Source organism: Vanellus vanellus (assembly GCF_965231255.1).
Source record: "Vanellus vanellus genome assembly, chromosome: 6".
In the NCBI taxonomy this organism is placed as follows: domain Eukaryota; kingdom Metazoa; phylum Chordata; class Aves; order Charadriiformes; family Charadriidae; genus Vanellus; species Vanellus vanellus.
Window position 1 is genome coordinate 1866639 of NC_138911.1, and position 16027 is coordinate 1882665.

The following is a 16027-nucleotide window of genomic DNA, read 5'->3' on the forward strand; positions in this document are numbered from 1 at the left end:
TGCCAGGGGATGGGGGGGGTGCCAAGATGGGGGGGGGGGGGGGGGGAATGCCAGGAGATGGAGTGCCAGGGGAAAAAGGGATGTGGTGCCAGGGGATTAGGGGGGATGCTAGGGGATGGGGTGGCATGGTGGCAGGGGGACATGCCAGGGGATGGGGTGCCAGGAAAAGGGGATGTGGTGCCAGGGGATTAGGGGGGTGCCAGGGGATGGGGTGGCATGGTGGCAGGGGGACATGCCAGGGGATGGGGTGCCAGGAAAAGGGGATGTGGTGCCAGTGGATTAGGGGGGTGCCAGGGGATGGGGTGCCAGGGGACTGGGACCCAGGGGAGCAAGGAGATGCCATGGGACCGGGTGGCCGGTGGCATACCGGGGACGCGGGGTGGCGGGGCAGCGGGAGGGGGATGGCGGGACAACGGGTCGGTTGTAAGTAAACCCGTACCACTCCCCCCCCCGCTCCCAACCGGCTATTTAAAATGGGATAAGAAATGCTCGACGGGGTAGCGGGGCGAGTCGATGCCCAGCGCCTGGCAGAGCCCCAGCAGGCGCAGGCAGGCCTCGGCCCGCGTGGCCCCGGCGCAAGCCACGCTCAGGCAGGGCTCCTCGTACTCGCCGGCCCCCGCCGTCTCCTCGAAGAGGCGGTTGAGGCGGACGAGGCCCCGTTTTTGCAGCCCCAGCAGCGCCGCCAACCCCCCGCCGCCCCCCAGGGCCGCCCCGTGCTCCGAACCCAAACACATCACGCCGGCCAAGTGGCCGCGGGGCACGGGGCGAGCGGGCAGCACCGGCGGTAGCCCCAAGGCCACCAACACGGCCGCCAGTAGTAAATCGGGGCCGTAGACCTCCCGGATCCAGTCGCGGAGGTAGAAGCCCCCCATGCGGGGGTTGATCTCCAGCAGGCGGGGGCCACCGGGGGCCAACTTCAGCTCCACGTTGAAGACGCCGTCCCGTAGCCCGCAGGCCAGGCAGCACTGCAGGGCCGCCCGCACCAGCTGCGCTTGCCGGTCGGCGGGCAAGCAGGAGGGCAAGCAGGCCGCCGTCTCCAAGAAGGCGGGCAGGCGCGTGGGGCCGTTGTCGGACACCCACGCACCCAACAGCCGCCCTTGGAAGACCACCAAATCCACGTCGTGCTCGGTGCCCGGCACGTACTCCATCAGCAACATGGCGTTGCCCCAACCCAACCCGATGCCCGGGTGGTCGGCGTCGTCACGCAGGTCGCGCCAAAGCCGGGCGGCGTGCGCGTGGCACTGCCCGGTGCTCTCCACCAACCGTACGCCCACGCCGCCCGCCCCAAACTCCAGTTTGGCCACGGCGGGGAAGGGAACGGCACCGGCCGCCCGTTCCACGTCCCCGTGGCTCTGCAGCCGGCGGCAGGGCACGGCGAAGGCGGCGGGCGGCGGGCGGCCCCGGCGGCACCGCTGCAGGTGCTGGTGGGTCCGGCTCTTCTGCTTGGCCACGCGGACGGCGGCAGGTGAGCAGCCGCGTAGCCCCAGGCGTTGGCACACCAGTGCCGCCAGTACGACGCAGTCATCCCAGTAGGAGAGGCAGGCGTGGGGCCGCAGCCCCCGGGAGCGTACCAGCTCCGTCACCCGCTCCGCATGCTCCTCATCCCGCCGGTGCTCCCGGCTGTCGTAGGGCAGGAAGGTCTGCACCAGCCCCGCCGCGAAGTGCTCCGGGTCCGACTCCACCAGGTGGATCTGCATCCCCAGAGAGGTGTCACCGCCAGCGGGAGGAGGGGGACAACGACAGGACATGGGGTGCCCACCCTCAGGACCACGGCTGTGCCACCCTCCCCACCAACTGGGACAGCGAGCTGGGTGGAGGGCCTCAATCTGTGCCCGAGGAGTGGGCACCGCTACGGTGCAACAGGGTGGCACCCGGCGTTCACTCTGAAACCTACTGATGGCCGTGCCTGCCAGCCAGCGCCCCAACCTCCTCACCCTCAGGCCGTAGTCACGGGCCGCCTCCCAGACGAAGCTCTTGCTGACGCCACCAGCCCCAATGAGCAGGATGTCCTTGCCCTCGACCAGGTGACACTGCGCCCGGTGCAGCAGGGCCTCGGCCAGCAGCCGGGGCACGTCACCGGGGGGCTCCCCCACGGCGCACCCCATGGCCTCCAGCAGCAGGCAGGTCTCCAGGCACCGCTGGCTGTTGGTGGAAAGGGCCACCAGCTCCAGGGCATCATCCACGCACGCCAGCAAGAAGTCCACGCCTGGGGACAAGGACATAGCACTCAGCGCCGTGGGGACAGTGCCACCACCATGGGGTGGCCCCTAGGGACCGGTGGTGGCCCCGCCATACTCACCTAGGAGGTCGGTGTGGGCGCGGGCGCCACCGCGCTGCTGGGGGCTCAGCTCGGCTTCGCTGGCCAGGACGGCGGCCATGGCAGCCTCGGCGGCCCCCCGCAGACGCGTGGCCAGTGCCTGCCGCTGGCCGGGGGCCACCACCCCCCACTGCTGCAGGCTGGAGTCCAGGCCCTGGGGCAGCGCTGCCCCGTGCCTCACCGGCGCCTCCGCGCGCCCCACAGCGCACGCCACCTGCGGGGACATGCCGATACGGCCATGGGGACACCAGCTGCCACCCCATTGCCTGGGGACATGGGCTATCACCAGGGCATGGGGACATGGATGGCCACCGTAGCCTGGGGACATGGGCTGCCGCTCCATTGCCTGGGGACTTGGGCTGCCACCAGGGTGTGGGGACATACGCTAACCCAGGGCATGAGGACGTGGACAGCCACCAGGGCCTGGGGACGCGCAGGGCCGCCATGGCATGGGAACACAGGCTACCACCGTAGCCTAGGGCCACCAGGGCATGGGGATGTGGGTGGCCACCGCAACCTGGGGACGTGCAGGGCCACCAGGGCACGTGGACATTGAAAGCCACCGTAGCCTGAAGACATGCAGGGCCACCAAGGCATGGGGACACGGGCTACCACCGTAGCCTAGGGCCACCAGGGCATGGGGATATGGATGGCCACCACAACCTGGAGACACACAGGGCTACCAGGGCACGGGGACATGGGCTACCACCATAGCCCAGGGCCACCAAGGTAAGGGGACACGGGCTACCACCGTAGCCTAGGACCACCAAGGCATGGGGACTTGGATGGCCACCATGGCCTGGGGACACACAGGGCTCCAGGGCACGTAGGCATGGATGACCACCATAGCCTGAAGAGACGCAGGGCCACCAAGACATGGGGACACATGCCACCACCCCATAGCCTGGTGGGACCCTCATGGCACATGCCCCACCCATAGGTGGGGATGCCCATGGCCACACCCACCGCACCCCACCCACCCGAAGGGGAGGAGCCTGGGGTGGATGGGGCCATACCTGGCAGAGGTGGGGCCGGTCCCCCCAGGACCTGCAGACGAGGGTGCAGATGCGCAGGGCCACGGGCAGCCGCGGGGCTGGGCTGCCTGGGGGGCGAGGGACAGGGCAGGCACGGCCGCTGCCCGGGGACAGGGGACCCTGCCCAACATCCCCCCACCCCAACAGGCTTCTGGGACCCCGTGTGGCACCGCGGTGGCCCCGGCCAACCCCAACCCAGGGGGGACTGCGGGGTGCAGCACAGCCACTGTCACCCCCAGCCCCACGGGACTGTAGGGAGTTTGAAGGTGGTCACCCCACCACCCTGCCCTGTCCCAGCGGACCACGGGGGACCAGAGCGGTCACCTTCCCCCCACCCCTACCCCAGGAGACCACAGGGGACCAGGGTGGTCACCTTCCCCCCTGCTCCAGGTGACTGGGGGGGTTCAGGGTGGCCACTTCCCCCCCCCCACACCCCAGGGGACTGTGGGTGTCCAGCGTGACCTTCTCCCCCAACCCAGGGGACCATGAGGGTCCAGGGTGTCCACCTCCCCCCCCCGCCCCACGGGACTGTGGAGGTCCAAGGTGACCTTCTCCCCCCACCCGAGGGGACCATGAGGGTCCAGGGTGTCCACCTCCCCCCCCGCCCCACAGGACTGTGGAGGTCCAAGGTGACCTTCTCCCCCCACCCGAGGGGACCATGAGGGTCCAGGGTGCCCACCTTCCCCCCCATCCCAGGGGACTGTGGGGGTCCAGGGTGGCCACCTTCATGCCCTGCCCCAGGAGCCCAGGAGTTTGGTTGCCCCGATGGCTGCCCACCCACCAATCCTAGGGAACGGACATGTGGCCACCACAGCCGCAGGGACCCAGGGGAGACTCGGGGGGCCCTTCCCTCCCATCCCAGGGTGGTGGGCACCCGAAGGCGGGGGCCTTACGTGGGGGGGGCACGGGCAGGTGGGCGGTGGGCACCAGGGCCTCCAGCAGGACGCTGTCCTCCTCCCGCAGCCCGCGGAGCCGGGCACCCACCGCCTGCACCACCGCGGCCCCCTCCTCCTTCCCGTGGGTGCTGCGGGCGCCCGTCCCGCGCCACCGCCACCCCGCCGGCCGCACCACCACCTGCACGCACCCCCGTGTCACCCCACACCATGGCCACCCACACATGCCACCGTGCCACCCCACCACCTGCACCCACCACCACCTCAACAGCCACCCCACCACCCGGGTACAGTTATCACCCCATGTCACTGGTGACACCCCACTGGCGTGTGACCCACAGATGCCCCAATGTGCCCCCCACCGTGCCCCATAGGTGCCCCTACATGCCTCGCTGTGTCCCACAGATGTCCCCACACGCCCCACCATGCCCATGACGCTGACTCCGACACCCCAGCCGCATCCCACATGTCCCTGCCCACCCTCCCCGCCGTGCCCCATGGATGCCCCCCATGTCCCGCCGTGTCCCCGTGCCCACCTGGCTGTAGGGCTCCATGGCGGTGCCCCCCAGGAAGGCGTCCACCTCCTCCTGCACCAGGTTCTCCTGGCCCTGGGGGTCCTCCAGCCGCACCACCCTCACCCCAGCGGCCACCGGCTCCGTGGGCAGGTCCCCCCCCTGCCCCAGGACGAAGGCCAGGGTGGGGGGCACAGGTAGACCGGCACGGGCCGCCAGCACCCAACGGGTGACCAGCGGGTCCTCCAGCCGGCGGGCGAGCGGGACCGAGCCCCCCGTGGGGCAGTCGAGGTCACGGGCCAGCTCGCCCACCCAGCCACCCTCAGGTCCCCCCGCCGTGAAGGTGCCCGTCACGTAGTTGGCCCGGCGGGGGGGCGCGAAGGTCTCCAGGGTGCTGTGGCCCCCAGCTTCGAAGGAGATCCCCCGGGAGAGCAGCAGGGACCAGGCACCTGGGGACGTCTCCGAGGGGACCCGGCTGGCCCAGGCAGGTGACAAGCACAGCACCATGGCACCTGTGGGTGGGCAGGGGCACGGGCAGCGGTTGTCCCCGGTCCCCTACCCTGAGACACCCCCCCCAGAGAGGGGGGGAGCAAAGGGGATACCCACCCAGGGAGGGAACATGGAGGGAGTGATGCTGTGGCTGCCCCAGCACCCTGGGGTGGCGTTTGCTGCCAGCACTGGTGTGTACTGGCATTAATGGGGCTGCAGATATGGGGCACAGCGGGGTTGGTGCCACCTTCAACCCCTGCCTCAGTTTCCCTCCCAGTCCCGGTCATGCAGGCACAGAGGAGTGTGGGGAATGCTTTGGCCCGGGGTTGGAGCAGCTCCATGGGGAGCACCCGCTGTGGGTTCACGGGTGTCTCGTACGGGGTGGGGACGAGGGGGCTGTACCCACCTGGGCAGCGGGTGCCACCCTCCAGCAGGACGGGCAGGAAGGCGGTGGGGGAGCCCAGGATGCAGACAGTCATGTCCAGTGGGCCAAATCCTGCCAGCAAGGCAAGGATTAGCAGCCCCGGGACAGGGACCCCTTTGCCACCCTGTCCATGGCTGTGAACCCCCAGCCACCCCCCTCCCCCGTCCCCAGCCTGTCACCATGCCCCCGTCACCATCTATGCCACCTCCATGTCCCCTGCCTTGCATCATGTCCCCATTGCCACCCTTGTCCCTGCCACCCCCCTGTCGCCAGCGTGGCACCACGCCCCCATTGCCATCCCAGTCCCTGCCACCCCCGTGTCCCCTGCCTGGCACCGTGCCCTCATCGCTATCCTCGTCCCTGCCACCCCCGTGTCCCCTGCCTGGCACCGTGCCCTCATGGCTATCCTCGTCCCTGCCACCCCCGCATCCCCTGCCTGGCACTGTGCCCCCATCGCCGTCCCAGCTCCCAACCCCTGAGCCCTGTGCCCCCCACCCCAGCCTCCCCCGTGCCCCCCAGTGCCCCCCTACCCATGCGGGGCTCTGCGGATCGGTCCAGCGTGTGGGGCAGCCCCTCCTGGCGCAGGGCGCTCTGGAGCAGCTCGTAGGCGTGGGTGGCACAGTCGGGGTCCCCGCTGTCCTCGGGCACCTCGCCATCAGGGGCCTCGTCCTCCAGCCAGCCCGGGCACAGCGCCTCCGGCCCTGCCCACTCCTGCTCCTTCGGGCTGGGGGGCTGCTCCGTGCTCGTCTGGTCCACCGAGAGCTGCGGGGGGGGCAGAAACGGGGCTGGCACAGGGCTGGCATGGGGCTAAGGGGACTGGCATGGGGCTAAGGGGACTGGCATGGGGCTAAAGGGCTGGCACGGGGCTGGTATGGAGTTGGCATGGGGCTGGTATGGGGCTAAGGGACTGGTATGAGGCTAAAGGGCTGGCACGGGGCTGGTATGGGGCTAAGGGACTGGACTGGTATGGGGCTAAAGGGCTGGCACGGGGCTGGTATGGAGCTTAGGGGCTGGTATGGGGCTAAGGGACTGGTATGGGGCTAAAGGGCTGGCACGGGGCTGGTATGGGGCTAAGGGACTGGACTGGTATGGGGCTAAAGGGCTGGCACGGGGCTGGTATGGAGCTTAGGGGCTGGTATGGAGCTGGCATGGGGCTGGTATGGGGCTAAGGGGCTGGTATGGGGCTAAGGGACTGGTATGGAGCTGGCATGGGACTGGCATGGGGCTAACAGGTTGGCAAGTGACTGGCATGGGGATGGCATGGGGCTAAGGGGCTGTTATGGAACTTGCATGGGGCTTAGGGGCTGGCATGGGGCTAAGGGGCTGGCAAGGGGCTTGTATGGGGCTGGCACAGCTGGCATGGGGCTAAAGGGTTGGCATGTGACCGGCACAGGGATGGCATGGGGCTAAGGGACTGGTATGGGGCTGGCATGGGACTGGCATGGGGCTAAGGGTCTCATACGGGGCTGGCATGGGGCTAAGGGACTGTTATGGGGTTGGCATGGGGCTAAGAGACTGGTAGGGGGCTAAGAGACCGGTATGAGGCTGGCATGGGGCTGGCATGTGGCTAATGGTTGGCGTGGGGCTGGCACAGGGCTAGCGTGGGGTTAAGGGACTGGTATGGGGTTGGCATTGGGGCAGGCACTGTGTGGGCGTGGGAGTGGGGTGCTGGCACGGGGCAGAGGGGTACAGGGCGCTGCCGCCCACGCGTGGGTGGGGGTGTCGGGGTGCCGGGGGGCTGCGGGTGCCGGGCACAGAGCCGCCGCCTCGGGGACACGGGGCACTGCCAGCCGCCAGCGTGAGACAAAGCGTCCCCTTGTCCCCGTGGGGTCACGCGGTGGGTGGGCACAGCGCGGGTGCCCGGCACTGCCGGGGTTCACCAGGGCCTGTGCCCCACCGGGATGGGGCACCTCCGCCCGGACCCCCCCTCCCTGCCACCCGGGGGCCACTCACCATCCTGGTGACCGAGGGGCTGCAAGAGAGGGACGGGCAGAGTCAGCGGGGCTCCCTGGGGACCCACCACCCCCACCCAGCGCCGCAGAACCCCCGCCCCAACAACCCCCCCACCTTGGGGACACCCCTTCTGCAGCACCCGCCGGGGCCAGGCACCCTTCCCGGGGCACCCCTCAGTGCCAGCCCCGGTGACCCCACGTTGTCCCCTCGGTGCCAGCCCCGGTGACCCCGGCAGCTCCGGCTGAGCCCCATCAGGGATTAATTAGCGTAATCCCACGCCAGCTCAGCACAACCGGGGGCAACCCCTGCTCCGGGGTGCCAAGGTGCCCTGGGGGCGCGGACGCAGGTGTCCGGGGCCACCCCGGTCCCCCCCGTCCCCCACCCCGGCTGTGGGGTGTCCCCCCGATCGCAGCCTGGCAGACCCGGGCATGGAGGGAAACTGAGGCACGGAGCCCAGCGGTGCCACCTTGCAGCCACCCACCGAGGCTACCCCAGCCCTGGGGTGATGGGGAGGGTGTTCCCATGGGGTGGCCAGGACCTGGTGACAGGGTTAGGGGACACGTGGCTCAGTCCTCTCCCACCAGTGAGCGCCCACCAGCACAAGGTCCCCCTAAAACCCAGACATGGGACAGCCACAGGGGTCCCTGCAGGTGTGTGTCATCCCCCTCCCCCTCAGCCCAGGGACCACCCTGTGCCCCCTCTGTCCCCAGGCTGGGACAGCTGTGTCCCCCCCGCACCTGCCCCGGGTACCTTGGGGTGGGAGCCGTGGCCTGAGAGCACGCAGGGGACGAGGGCTCGGGGACGCCTGGCACAGGGGACACCGGTCAGCTCTGGCCTTTAAACCCCCACCCCCCCTCCGTGCCACCCCGGGGTGCCCGTCCCCCGTCCCCGTGCCCCGGATTAGGTGGCGGGCACGGCGGGCGGCACAGAGCCCCATTGTCCCCTCCGTGGCAGGGAGGGGGGCACGGGCACCTCGCGCCAGGCGCTGGCACCCTCGCCCTGAGCCGGTCTTGCACCCCTGTCCCCGGCCTCGTCCCCGTCCCCAGCGACAGCTAGGGACAGTAGGGAGGCCATGGGGACATGCTGCCGCAGCGGGACATGGGACAGTGGCTCAGTGTGCCGGGGTGTCCCCCCCGTCCCTCTGTCCCCGTCCCCAAGCTGGCCAGGCTGGGCATGGGCCCCCCCGCGTCCCCCTGTCCCCAGCATGGCGGAGCTGCCAGGCCGCACGTCCCCCGGCTTAGCTCCAGCTGCCCACGGCGTCACTGTCACCGTCACTGTCACCGGCAGGCACAGAGCCACCAGCACAGCCACTGGCAGTGTGTCGTCCCCCCCCCCCCCCCCAGCCCTGCACACCTGCAGTGCCACGCTGCTCTGTGTGCACACACACACACGCGCGCGTGCACGCGTGGACACACACACACACGCATGCACACAGATGCAAAAGTGCACGCACACACGCGTGCACGCATACGTGTACACACGCAGACGTGCCCACACACACATGCACCCAGACACACACATGCACACACGCGCACATATGCTCACACGTGCATGCACAGACAAACACACGCACCCGGACACACACATGCACACAGACACACATGCACACACACACACGAGTGCACACACACAGACATGCATGTGCACACATGTACACGCGTGCACAGATGCACACACGTATGCAAAGACACACACGTGCCTGCACAGACACACACGCGTGCACACACACACGCGTGCACACACACACACACCCCCCAACATGCACATGCACACATGTGCACACACACGCACAGACACACACACACACACGCAGACACACACACACGTGCACGCAGACGTGCCCACCCGTGCAGAAACACGCACACACAGCCGTGCACACGCACACACGCGTGCACAACCCCCCCCCGCCCCGCATCCCGCTGCTCCCGCACCCCCCGGTGCTTGCACACGCACCCCCAATCCCCCCCCCCCCCCCAAAAGCACCCACACCCCCGTCCCCCCCCCGCCCCGGACCCCCCCACTCCCACCCGCGGCAGTACCCACCGGCGGTGGCGGTGGCGGTGGCGGTGGGTCCGTCCGGTGCTGTCGCGCTGTGCCCGCTCCGGTCCCGGCGGTGGCGGCGGCGCCTCCTGCCCGGGCGGGGCGGCCCCGGGGAGGGTCGGGGCGGGGCCGGGGGGGACCGGGGGGACCGGGACGGCGGGGGAGGTGGGGGGAGGGCACAGGGTGCGGAGACACGTCGGGGGAGAAGCGGGGTGCCGGGGCAAGGGGGCAGCGGGGTGCCACCGCGGGGGGCAGGGGACAGCGGACAGGGGATGGGGACAGGGAATGGGGATAGGGGACAGGGGACAGGGACAGCCCGGCGGGGTCACCCGGGGCCGGCGGTAAAACTGACACCGCGGAGCAGAAATGTCAGGGTTGGGGCCAGGCGGGTGTGCGTGTGGGGGGGGGTGTGGGGGTGTGTGTGTGTGTGTCCGACCCCGGGGAGCTATTCCCGACTGCACCGCATGGCACGGCATGGCACGGTGTGGCATGGCATGGCATGGCACACAGGGGATGGCACGGCATGGCATGGCGTAGCCCACGGGGAACGGCATGGCACGGTGTGGCGTGGCATGGCATGGCACACAGGGGATGGCACGGCATGGCATGGTATAGCATGGCACAGCACGGCATGGCACACGGGGAACGGCACGGCACGGGCATGGCACACGGGGAATGGCACGGCATGGTGCGGCGTGGTATGGCATGGCATGGCACACAGGGAATGGCCCAGCATGGCACAGGGAATGGAATGGCATGACGTGACACGTGGGAAGTGGCACAGCATGGCATGGCACACAGGGGATGGCACAGCATGGCACACAGGACATGGCACGGCACGGCGTGGCACACGGGACATGTGGTGTGACACGGCTCAGCACAGCACACGGCGCGTGTGGCACGTGCAGCACGGCGTGGCACTGCACGGCATGGCACAGCGCAGTGCGGCACGGCGCGGCACATGTGGCACTGCGTGGCACGGCATGGGACAGCGTGGGACAGCACAGCACGGCACGGCACAGCCCAGCGTGGGTAGTGGCGGTGCCAGTGCCACCCGTGGGCTGTCCCCGCTGCCTGTTTACCTGTCCCCACCTCGGGGACTGATTAATGATTGCTGCAGGCAGGGGGACAGGCTGGGGGCCAGCCGCACCCCCTCCCTCCCTGCCAGGCCTGGCACTGCCACCCTCCACCAGCCGAGGCCCTGGTGGCCCTCCTGGTGGCCCCGGAGCCCCCCCCGGAGCCGTACCCGGGGTGCCCACGGGAGCTCAGGCTTCGGGGTGTCCCCGGGGACACCGGGGTGGCAACAGCCTCCCAGCAACAGCCCGGTGCTGCTCTCAGCGGTGGCCCCACGGTCCCGTTGTGGGCACACGCCGCGGCGGGGGGGGGTTGGGGGGGGGCACCGGGGGTCTGGTGTCTGCCAGGCACCGTGTCCCCCCCGTGTCCCCTCGTGTCCCCCTGACCCCACACCCCACCACCGCCCAGTCCCGGGGGACACCACCTGCCCTGCTCCCTCTTGGGCTGCCCCCTCCCCCCCCCCAGCCCTGTCCCCATGCCGTCCCTCTGCCATAAGGACTGTCACACGGGTAGTGGGGGTCCCTCGTTTCCCCCCGTGTCCCCCGTGCCCCGCCGTGTCACCCCACGTCCCTCTGACCCCATGCCCCATCACAGCCCAGTCATGGGGACCCCACCTGCCCCGGACACTCCTGGGCTGCCCCCCCCGACCCTGTCCCCATGCTGTCCCAGTGCTCCGACCACCGTGACACGGGTCCCCAGCGTCTCCCTTGTCCCCTCATGTCCCCCCGTGTCCCCAAAACCCATCACAGCCCACTCCTGAGGACCCCACCAGCCTCGGTCACGCCTGAGATGCCCCCCCCCCCCCCGACCCTGTCCCTATGCTGTCCCTGTGCCCCAGGGACCGGGACCCTTGTCCCTCGTGTCCCCCGTGTTGTCCCCGTGCCACGGGTGTCCCCACGTCGCTGTGACGGTGGTGCCTGCGGCACCCCCACGCCGGGGATAGAGTGTCCCTGTACCCCCTCCCCCCCGATGGCTGAGGTTGGGGGTACCCAGCAGGAACGTGTCCCCCTCCTGTCCCTCCTCCGGCTGTCCCCGGGACCACCCACCCCGCCGCGATGATTCCTCCCGGCCGCCAGGGGGCGCCGCGCCGCGCCGCCCCCCGCCCCGCCGGCCCCGCTAGGCCGCTCCCGCTGGGCGCGCGGCGGGAGGGGAGGGGCGGGGCGGGGCGGCAGCGTCCGGCGGCCATGGCGGACACCGAGAAGCTCAACCTCGACTCCATCATCAGCCGCCTCCTGGAGGGTGAGCGGTCCCGCCGCCCCCCCCGGGATCCCTAATAGCCCCGGATCCCCCCCCCCCCCTCCTTCCTCTCTGCAACGGCCTCGGGACCCCCTAACGGCCTCCAGCCCCCCCCCCCTCCCCCCCCCAACCGCTTCGGAACCCCGCAGCGGCCTTCAGCCCCCCCCCCCCCCAACAGCCCCATTTCCTCCCGCCAAGCGCCTCAGTTCCCCCCCCCCCCCCAATGTCTCTAGGCCCCCTTAGCAGCCTCCAGGCCCTCCAACAACCCCATTCCCCCCCCCAAGGGCCTAATTCCCCCCCCCAGATGTCCCCAGTCCCTCTTAACAGCCTCCAGGGCCCCCCAACAGCCCTGTTACCCCCCCGCCAAGGGCCCCAGTTTCCCCCCAAAGGCCTCAGTTCTCCCCCCAATGTCTTCAGGCCCCCTTAGCAGCCTTCCAGCCCCCCTCAACAGCCTTATTCCGCCCTCCAACAACCCTGTTACCCCCCAACAGCCCCATTCCCTTTCTCTAAGGGCCTCAGTTCCCCCCACAATGTCTCCAGCCCCCCCCCAACAGCCCTATTGCCCCCCCCCCAACAGCCCCGTTCTCCCACCAAGGGCCTCAGTTCCTCCCCCAACGTCCCCAGGCCCCCTTAACAGCCTCCAGCCCCCATAGCAGCCCCATTCCCCCCTCAACGGCCCCGTATCCTCCCCCAATGTCCCCAGGCCCCCTTAATGGTCTCCAGCTCTCACAGCAGCCTCGTTCACTCCCCCTACAACGGCCCCAGTCCCCCTAACAGCGTCTGCGCCCCCCCAAATGGCTGGTCATCCCTGGGTCTCCCCTACCATCAAGCCAGGGCAGTGCCTGAACCCTAGGGGGGTCCCCGGCCCGGACTCAGGGACATTTTGGGGGGCTGGGCAATGTCTTGGTGTGGGGTCCCCAAGGAGCATGGCCTGTAACCCTGGGGGGGGGGTGTCCTGGAGCTGAGTATTTGGGGGTGGGAGGGCCTGGACAAAATGGGGGAGGTTCTGGGGGATGTGTGTAGTGAGCAGGTAGAGGTGGCGTCTTGGGTTGGCTGTTGGGGGCCTGTGCAAGGGATGGGGCCTGGATGTCGGGCTGGGAGGCAGCAGGGAATTTTGGGAGGGGGTGTTGGGGGGTTTGGGGGGCTCAGGGGAGTGGGGGGTTGGCAAGGGGGCTGCTGGATTTGGGATAGGCCAGGGGGGGCAATGTTAAGGGGGTGCAGGGGTGCCAGGTTGGCAGGCACCGGGGCGAGAGCAGGATCTGGTTTTGTAGTTTTGGGGGGCCCTGCCACAACCCCCAGCTCTGGCAGGAGAAGGGTGCCCTGGTGTTGGGGGTGACCCATGCCCACCCATCCTGGGGCGGGCCAGGACCCTCTCTGGATGTGGGGGGGACGACAACACCCAAATCCCTCATGAGCCCCATGGCTCTTGCCAGTCTGTGGGTTCAGGGTGTCCCATGGCCCCGATGCTTGTCCCTCAGTGCCAGCATGTGGGGTGGCACTGGTGGGGTCCCTGACACCTCTCTCTCTGGTGGGGCCAGTCCAAGGGTCGCGGCCGGGGAAGAACGTGCAGCTGACGGAGAACGAGATCCGAGGGCTGTGCCTCAAGTCCCGGGAGATCTTCCTCAGCCAGCCCATCCTGCTGGAGCTGGAGGCACCCCTCAAGATCTGCGGTGAGGGCTCAACGGGTGCTGCACTGGCTGGGCAGCCTGGGCACAGGCTGGGCGAGCCCTCAGGGGCCGGTTGGTGGTCCCAGCGCAGCCATGTGCTTCCCCAGGGACATGGATGGGCAGCACTAGGGCCCGCTGTGGGGTGGTGTGGGGAGCTGGGGTCCCACGCACACCCTGTGTCCCCTCCTAGGTGACATCCACGGGCAGTACTACGACCTGCTACGGCTCTTTGAGTACGGGGGCTTCCCACCTGAGAGCAACTACCTGTTCCTGGGTGACTACGTGGACCGGGGCAAGCAGTCACTGGAGACCATCTGCCTGCTGCTTGCCTACAAGATCAAGTATCCCGAGAACTTCTTCCTGCTGCGCGGCAACCACGAGTGCGCCAGCATCAACCGCATCTATGGCTTCTACGATGAGTGTGAGTGCTTGGGCTGCGACCGCGTCCCCCCACAACCCCTCTGCTCTCCCTGTGCTGTCCTACACTGACCCCATCTACAGCTGCTGTGACCAGGGGGAGTCCTCCTGCCACCCCCGTGTCCCCCTGCCACCCCTGTGCCACCCACATCAACCTGTACCACCCCAGTGCTCCCAGCACCATCCACATTGAGTGTCCCATGCCTGCCCTGTACCCCTCCTTCCAGCCACCTCTATGAGAGTGTGCCTCGAGGACACCCCCTGCGTGACACAGTGCCACCCCATGGCATTGTCCCCGTGCAGCCAGAGCTCTCCCAGGGCTGGTGGGCCTCTGGGCAGCTGCGTGTGCTTCACCTGGGGGGCACAAGCCCACGCTGGGGCTCACGGGGAGCCCCACATGCCCCTGTACCCCCAAAGGGGCAGCGCTAGGCACCCACATCCACTGCCTTGCAGGCAAGCGGCGGTACAACATCAAGCTCTGGAAGACGTTCACCGACTGCTTCAACTGTTTGCCCATCGCCGCTATCGTGGATGAGAAGATCTTCTGCTGCCACGGAGGTGGGCACGGCCTTAACCGTGGCTTTGGGGAAGAAGCCACCAAGGGCTGGAGGGGGGACGGAAGCTCTGTGCCGATTCTTTGGGGGTGCCCTGAGGGGACGGGGGATGTTGCCAAAGAGGCAGGGCCTGACGTGGTCCCCCCCTTCCCTGCAGGGCTGTCTCCCGACCTGCAGTCGATGGAGCAGATCCGGCGGATCATGCGCCCCACGGATGTGCCGGATCAGGGGCTGCTCTGTGACCTGCTCTGGTCCGACCCCGACAAGGACGTGCAGGGCTGGGGCGAGAACGACCGCGGCGTCTCCTTCACTTTTGGGGCAGAGGTGGTGGCGAAGTTCCTGCACAAGCACGACCTGGACCTCATCTGCCGGGCACACCAGGTACCGCCGGGCACCCCACTGCTGGGGGCAAGCGGGTACACCCCTTGCCGGGGGGTATTTGGGTCCCCAGTGGGTATTGGGTATGGGGCAGGCATTTCTACCCCTAGTATTTGCCCCTCAAGGGCAGTATTTGCTTTTGGGGCTGCCTGGGTCTGTGCAGGTGGGGTTCCCAGTGAGGTATTTGCCCTGAGAGGGGAGTGTTTGACCTTGGGGTGTTGGGGGGCTTGTTGGGGCTGTGTGGGCAGGACCCCAGGGGGTATTTGCCCTGGGGAGGTGGGTATTTGCCCCAGGGGTGCCTGGCTCAGCACCGGCTCTGACACCCATGCAGGTTGTGGAGGACGGCTACGAGTTCTTCGCCAAGCGCCAGCTCGTCACCCTCTTCTCGGCACCGAACTACTGTGGGGAGTTCGACAACGCGGGTGCCATGATGAGCGTGGACGAAACGCTTATGTGTTCATTTCAGGTGGGCTGGGAACACTGCAAGCTGGGAGGGGGGGGGGGGCTGCGGGAGTTCCTGCAGGGAGGCGGGGGCTGGTACATGCAGGGCTGGGGGGCAGAAGGGAGAGTGGAGGGGGGCCCTGGTGGCCATGGAGTTGGGGGGAGCCTCTGCCCTCAAGGTGGGAGGGGAGCTGGGGCAGGAGGGGGTACGGCGTGCAGGACCCCTACTCATCCCTTTCCTCCCCCCCAGATTTTGAAGCCGGCCGACAAGAACAAGGGCAAATACGGGCAGTTCAGCGGGCTGAACCCCGCGGGACGCCCCGTCACCCCTCCCCGCAACTCTGCCAAAGCCAAGAAATGAGCCGCGAGCAACCCCCCTCGGCTGGGGCCCGGCCCGCTGCCCTCAGCATCAGGTCGCTTTTCTTTCGACTCGTTTTTTATTTGTAAGATCCTGCCCCCCCTGCCACGGTCCACCAAACCAAATCCAGCCCCAGGGCAGGGACCGCCGGGGCAAGGGGGGAGCCCAGAGCCCAGCCCTGAGATGGCAGTGGAGGGGGGAGGCAGGAGGATTTTTTGGGAATAAACTTGTAATGGGTTG

General features: G+C 68.8%; 2 protein-coding genes across 2 annotated transcripts; one reads left to right on the top strand and one right to left on the bottom strand.

Annotated features, from left to right (window-relative positions):
- Positions 1-289: 289 nt before the first annotated feature.
- On the bottom strand, positions 290-9687 carry LOC309673410 (carnosine synthase 1-like). Its single transcript, XM_082485176.1, has 11 exons — positions 9666-9687; positions 8373-8427; positions 7623-7641; positions 6200-6431; positions 5652-5741; positions 4781-5268; positions 4245-4425; positions 3334-3419; positions 2300-2531; positions 1935-2206; positions 290-1691 (listed from the first exon to the last, which is right to left on the bottom strand). The coding sequence occupies exons 3-11, from the start codon at positions 7623-7625 to the stop codon at positions 465-467; spliced, it is 2811 nt and encodes a 936-aa protein (XP_082341302.1). The 5' UTR covers positions 7626-7641; positions 8373-8427; positions 9666-9687; the 3' UTR covers positions 290-464.
- A 2179-nt stretch (positions 9688-11866) lies between these two features.
- On the top strand, positions 11867-16025 carry LOC309673685 (serine/threonine-protein phosphatase PP1-alpha catalytic subunit). The gene is made up of 7 exons (XM_082485536.1): positions 11867-11975; positions 13511-13642; positions 13830-14060; positions 14510-14614; positions 14768-14991; positions 15320-15454; positions 15680-16025. The coding sequence occupies exons 1-7, from the start codon at positions 11921-11923 to the stop codon at positions 15788-15790; spliced, it is 993 nt and encodes a 330-aa protein (XP_082341662.1). The 5' UTR covers positions 11867-11920; the 3' UTR covers positions 15791-16025.
- The last annotated feature ends 2 nt before the right edge of the window (positions 16026-16027 follow it).

What these genes read in the sequence shown, in the direction of transcription:
- LOC309673410 (XM_082485176.1), bottom strand. An exon ending in ACCGGCCCCACCTCTGCCAG is followed by an intron (nt 2,532 to 3,333) that starts GTATGGCCCCAT and finishes ATGTCCCCGCAG; the next exon opens with GTGGCGTGCGCTGTGGGGCG. An exon ending in CGCCCACACCGACCTCCTAG is followed by an intron (nt 2,207 to 2,299) that starts GTGAGTATGGCG and finishes CCTTGTCCCCAG; the next exon opens with GCGTGGACTTCTTGCTGGCG.
- LOC309673685 (XM_082485536.1), top strand. Translation starts at nt 11,921, where the DNA reads ATGGCGGACACCGAGAAGCTCAACCTCGACTCCATCATCAGCCGCCTC. An exon ending in CATCAGCCGCCTCCTGGAGG is followed by an intron (nt 11,976 to 13,510) that starts GTGAGCGGTCCC and finishes TGGTGGGGCCAG; the next exon opens with TCCAAGGGTCGCGGCCGGGG. An exon ending in GGCACCCCTCAAGATCTGCG is followed by an intron (nt 13,643 to 13,829) that starts GTGAGGGCTCAA and finishes GTCCCCTCCTAG; the next exon opens with GTGACATCCACGGGCAGTAC.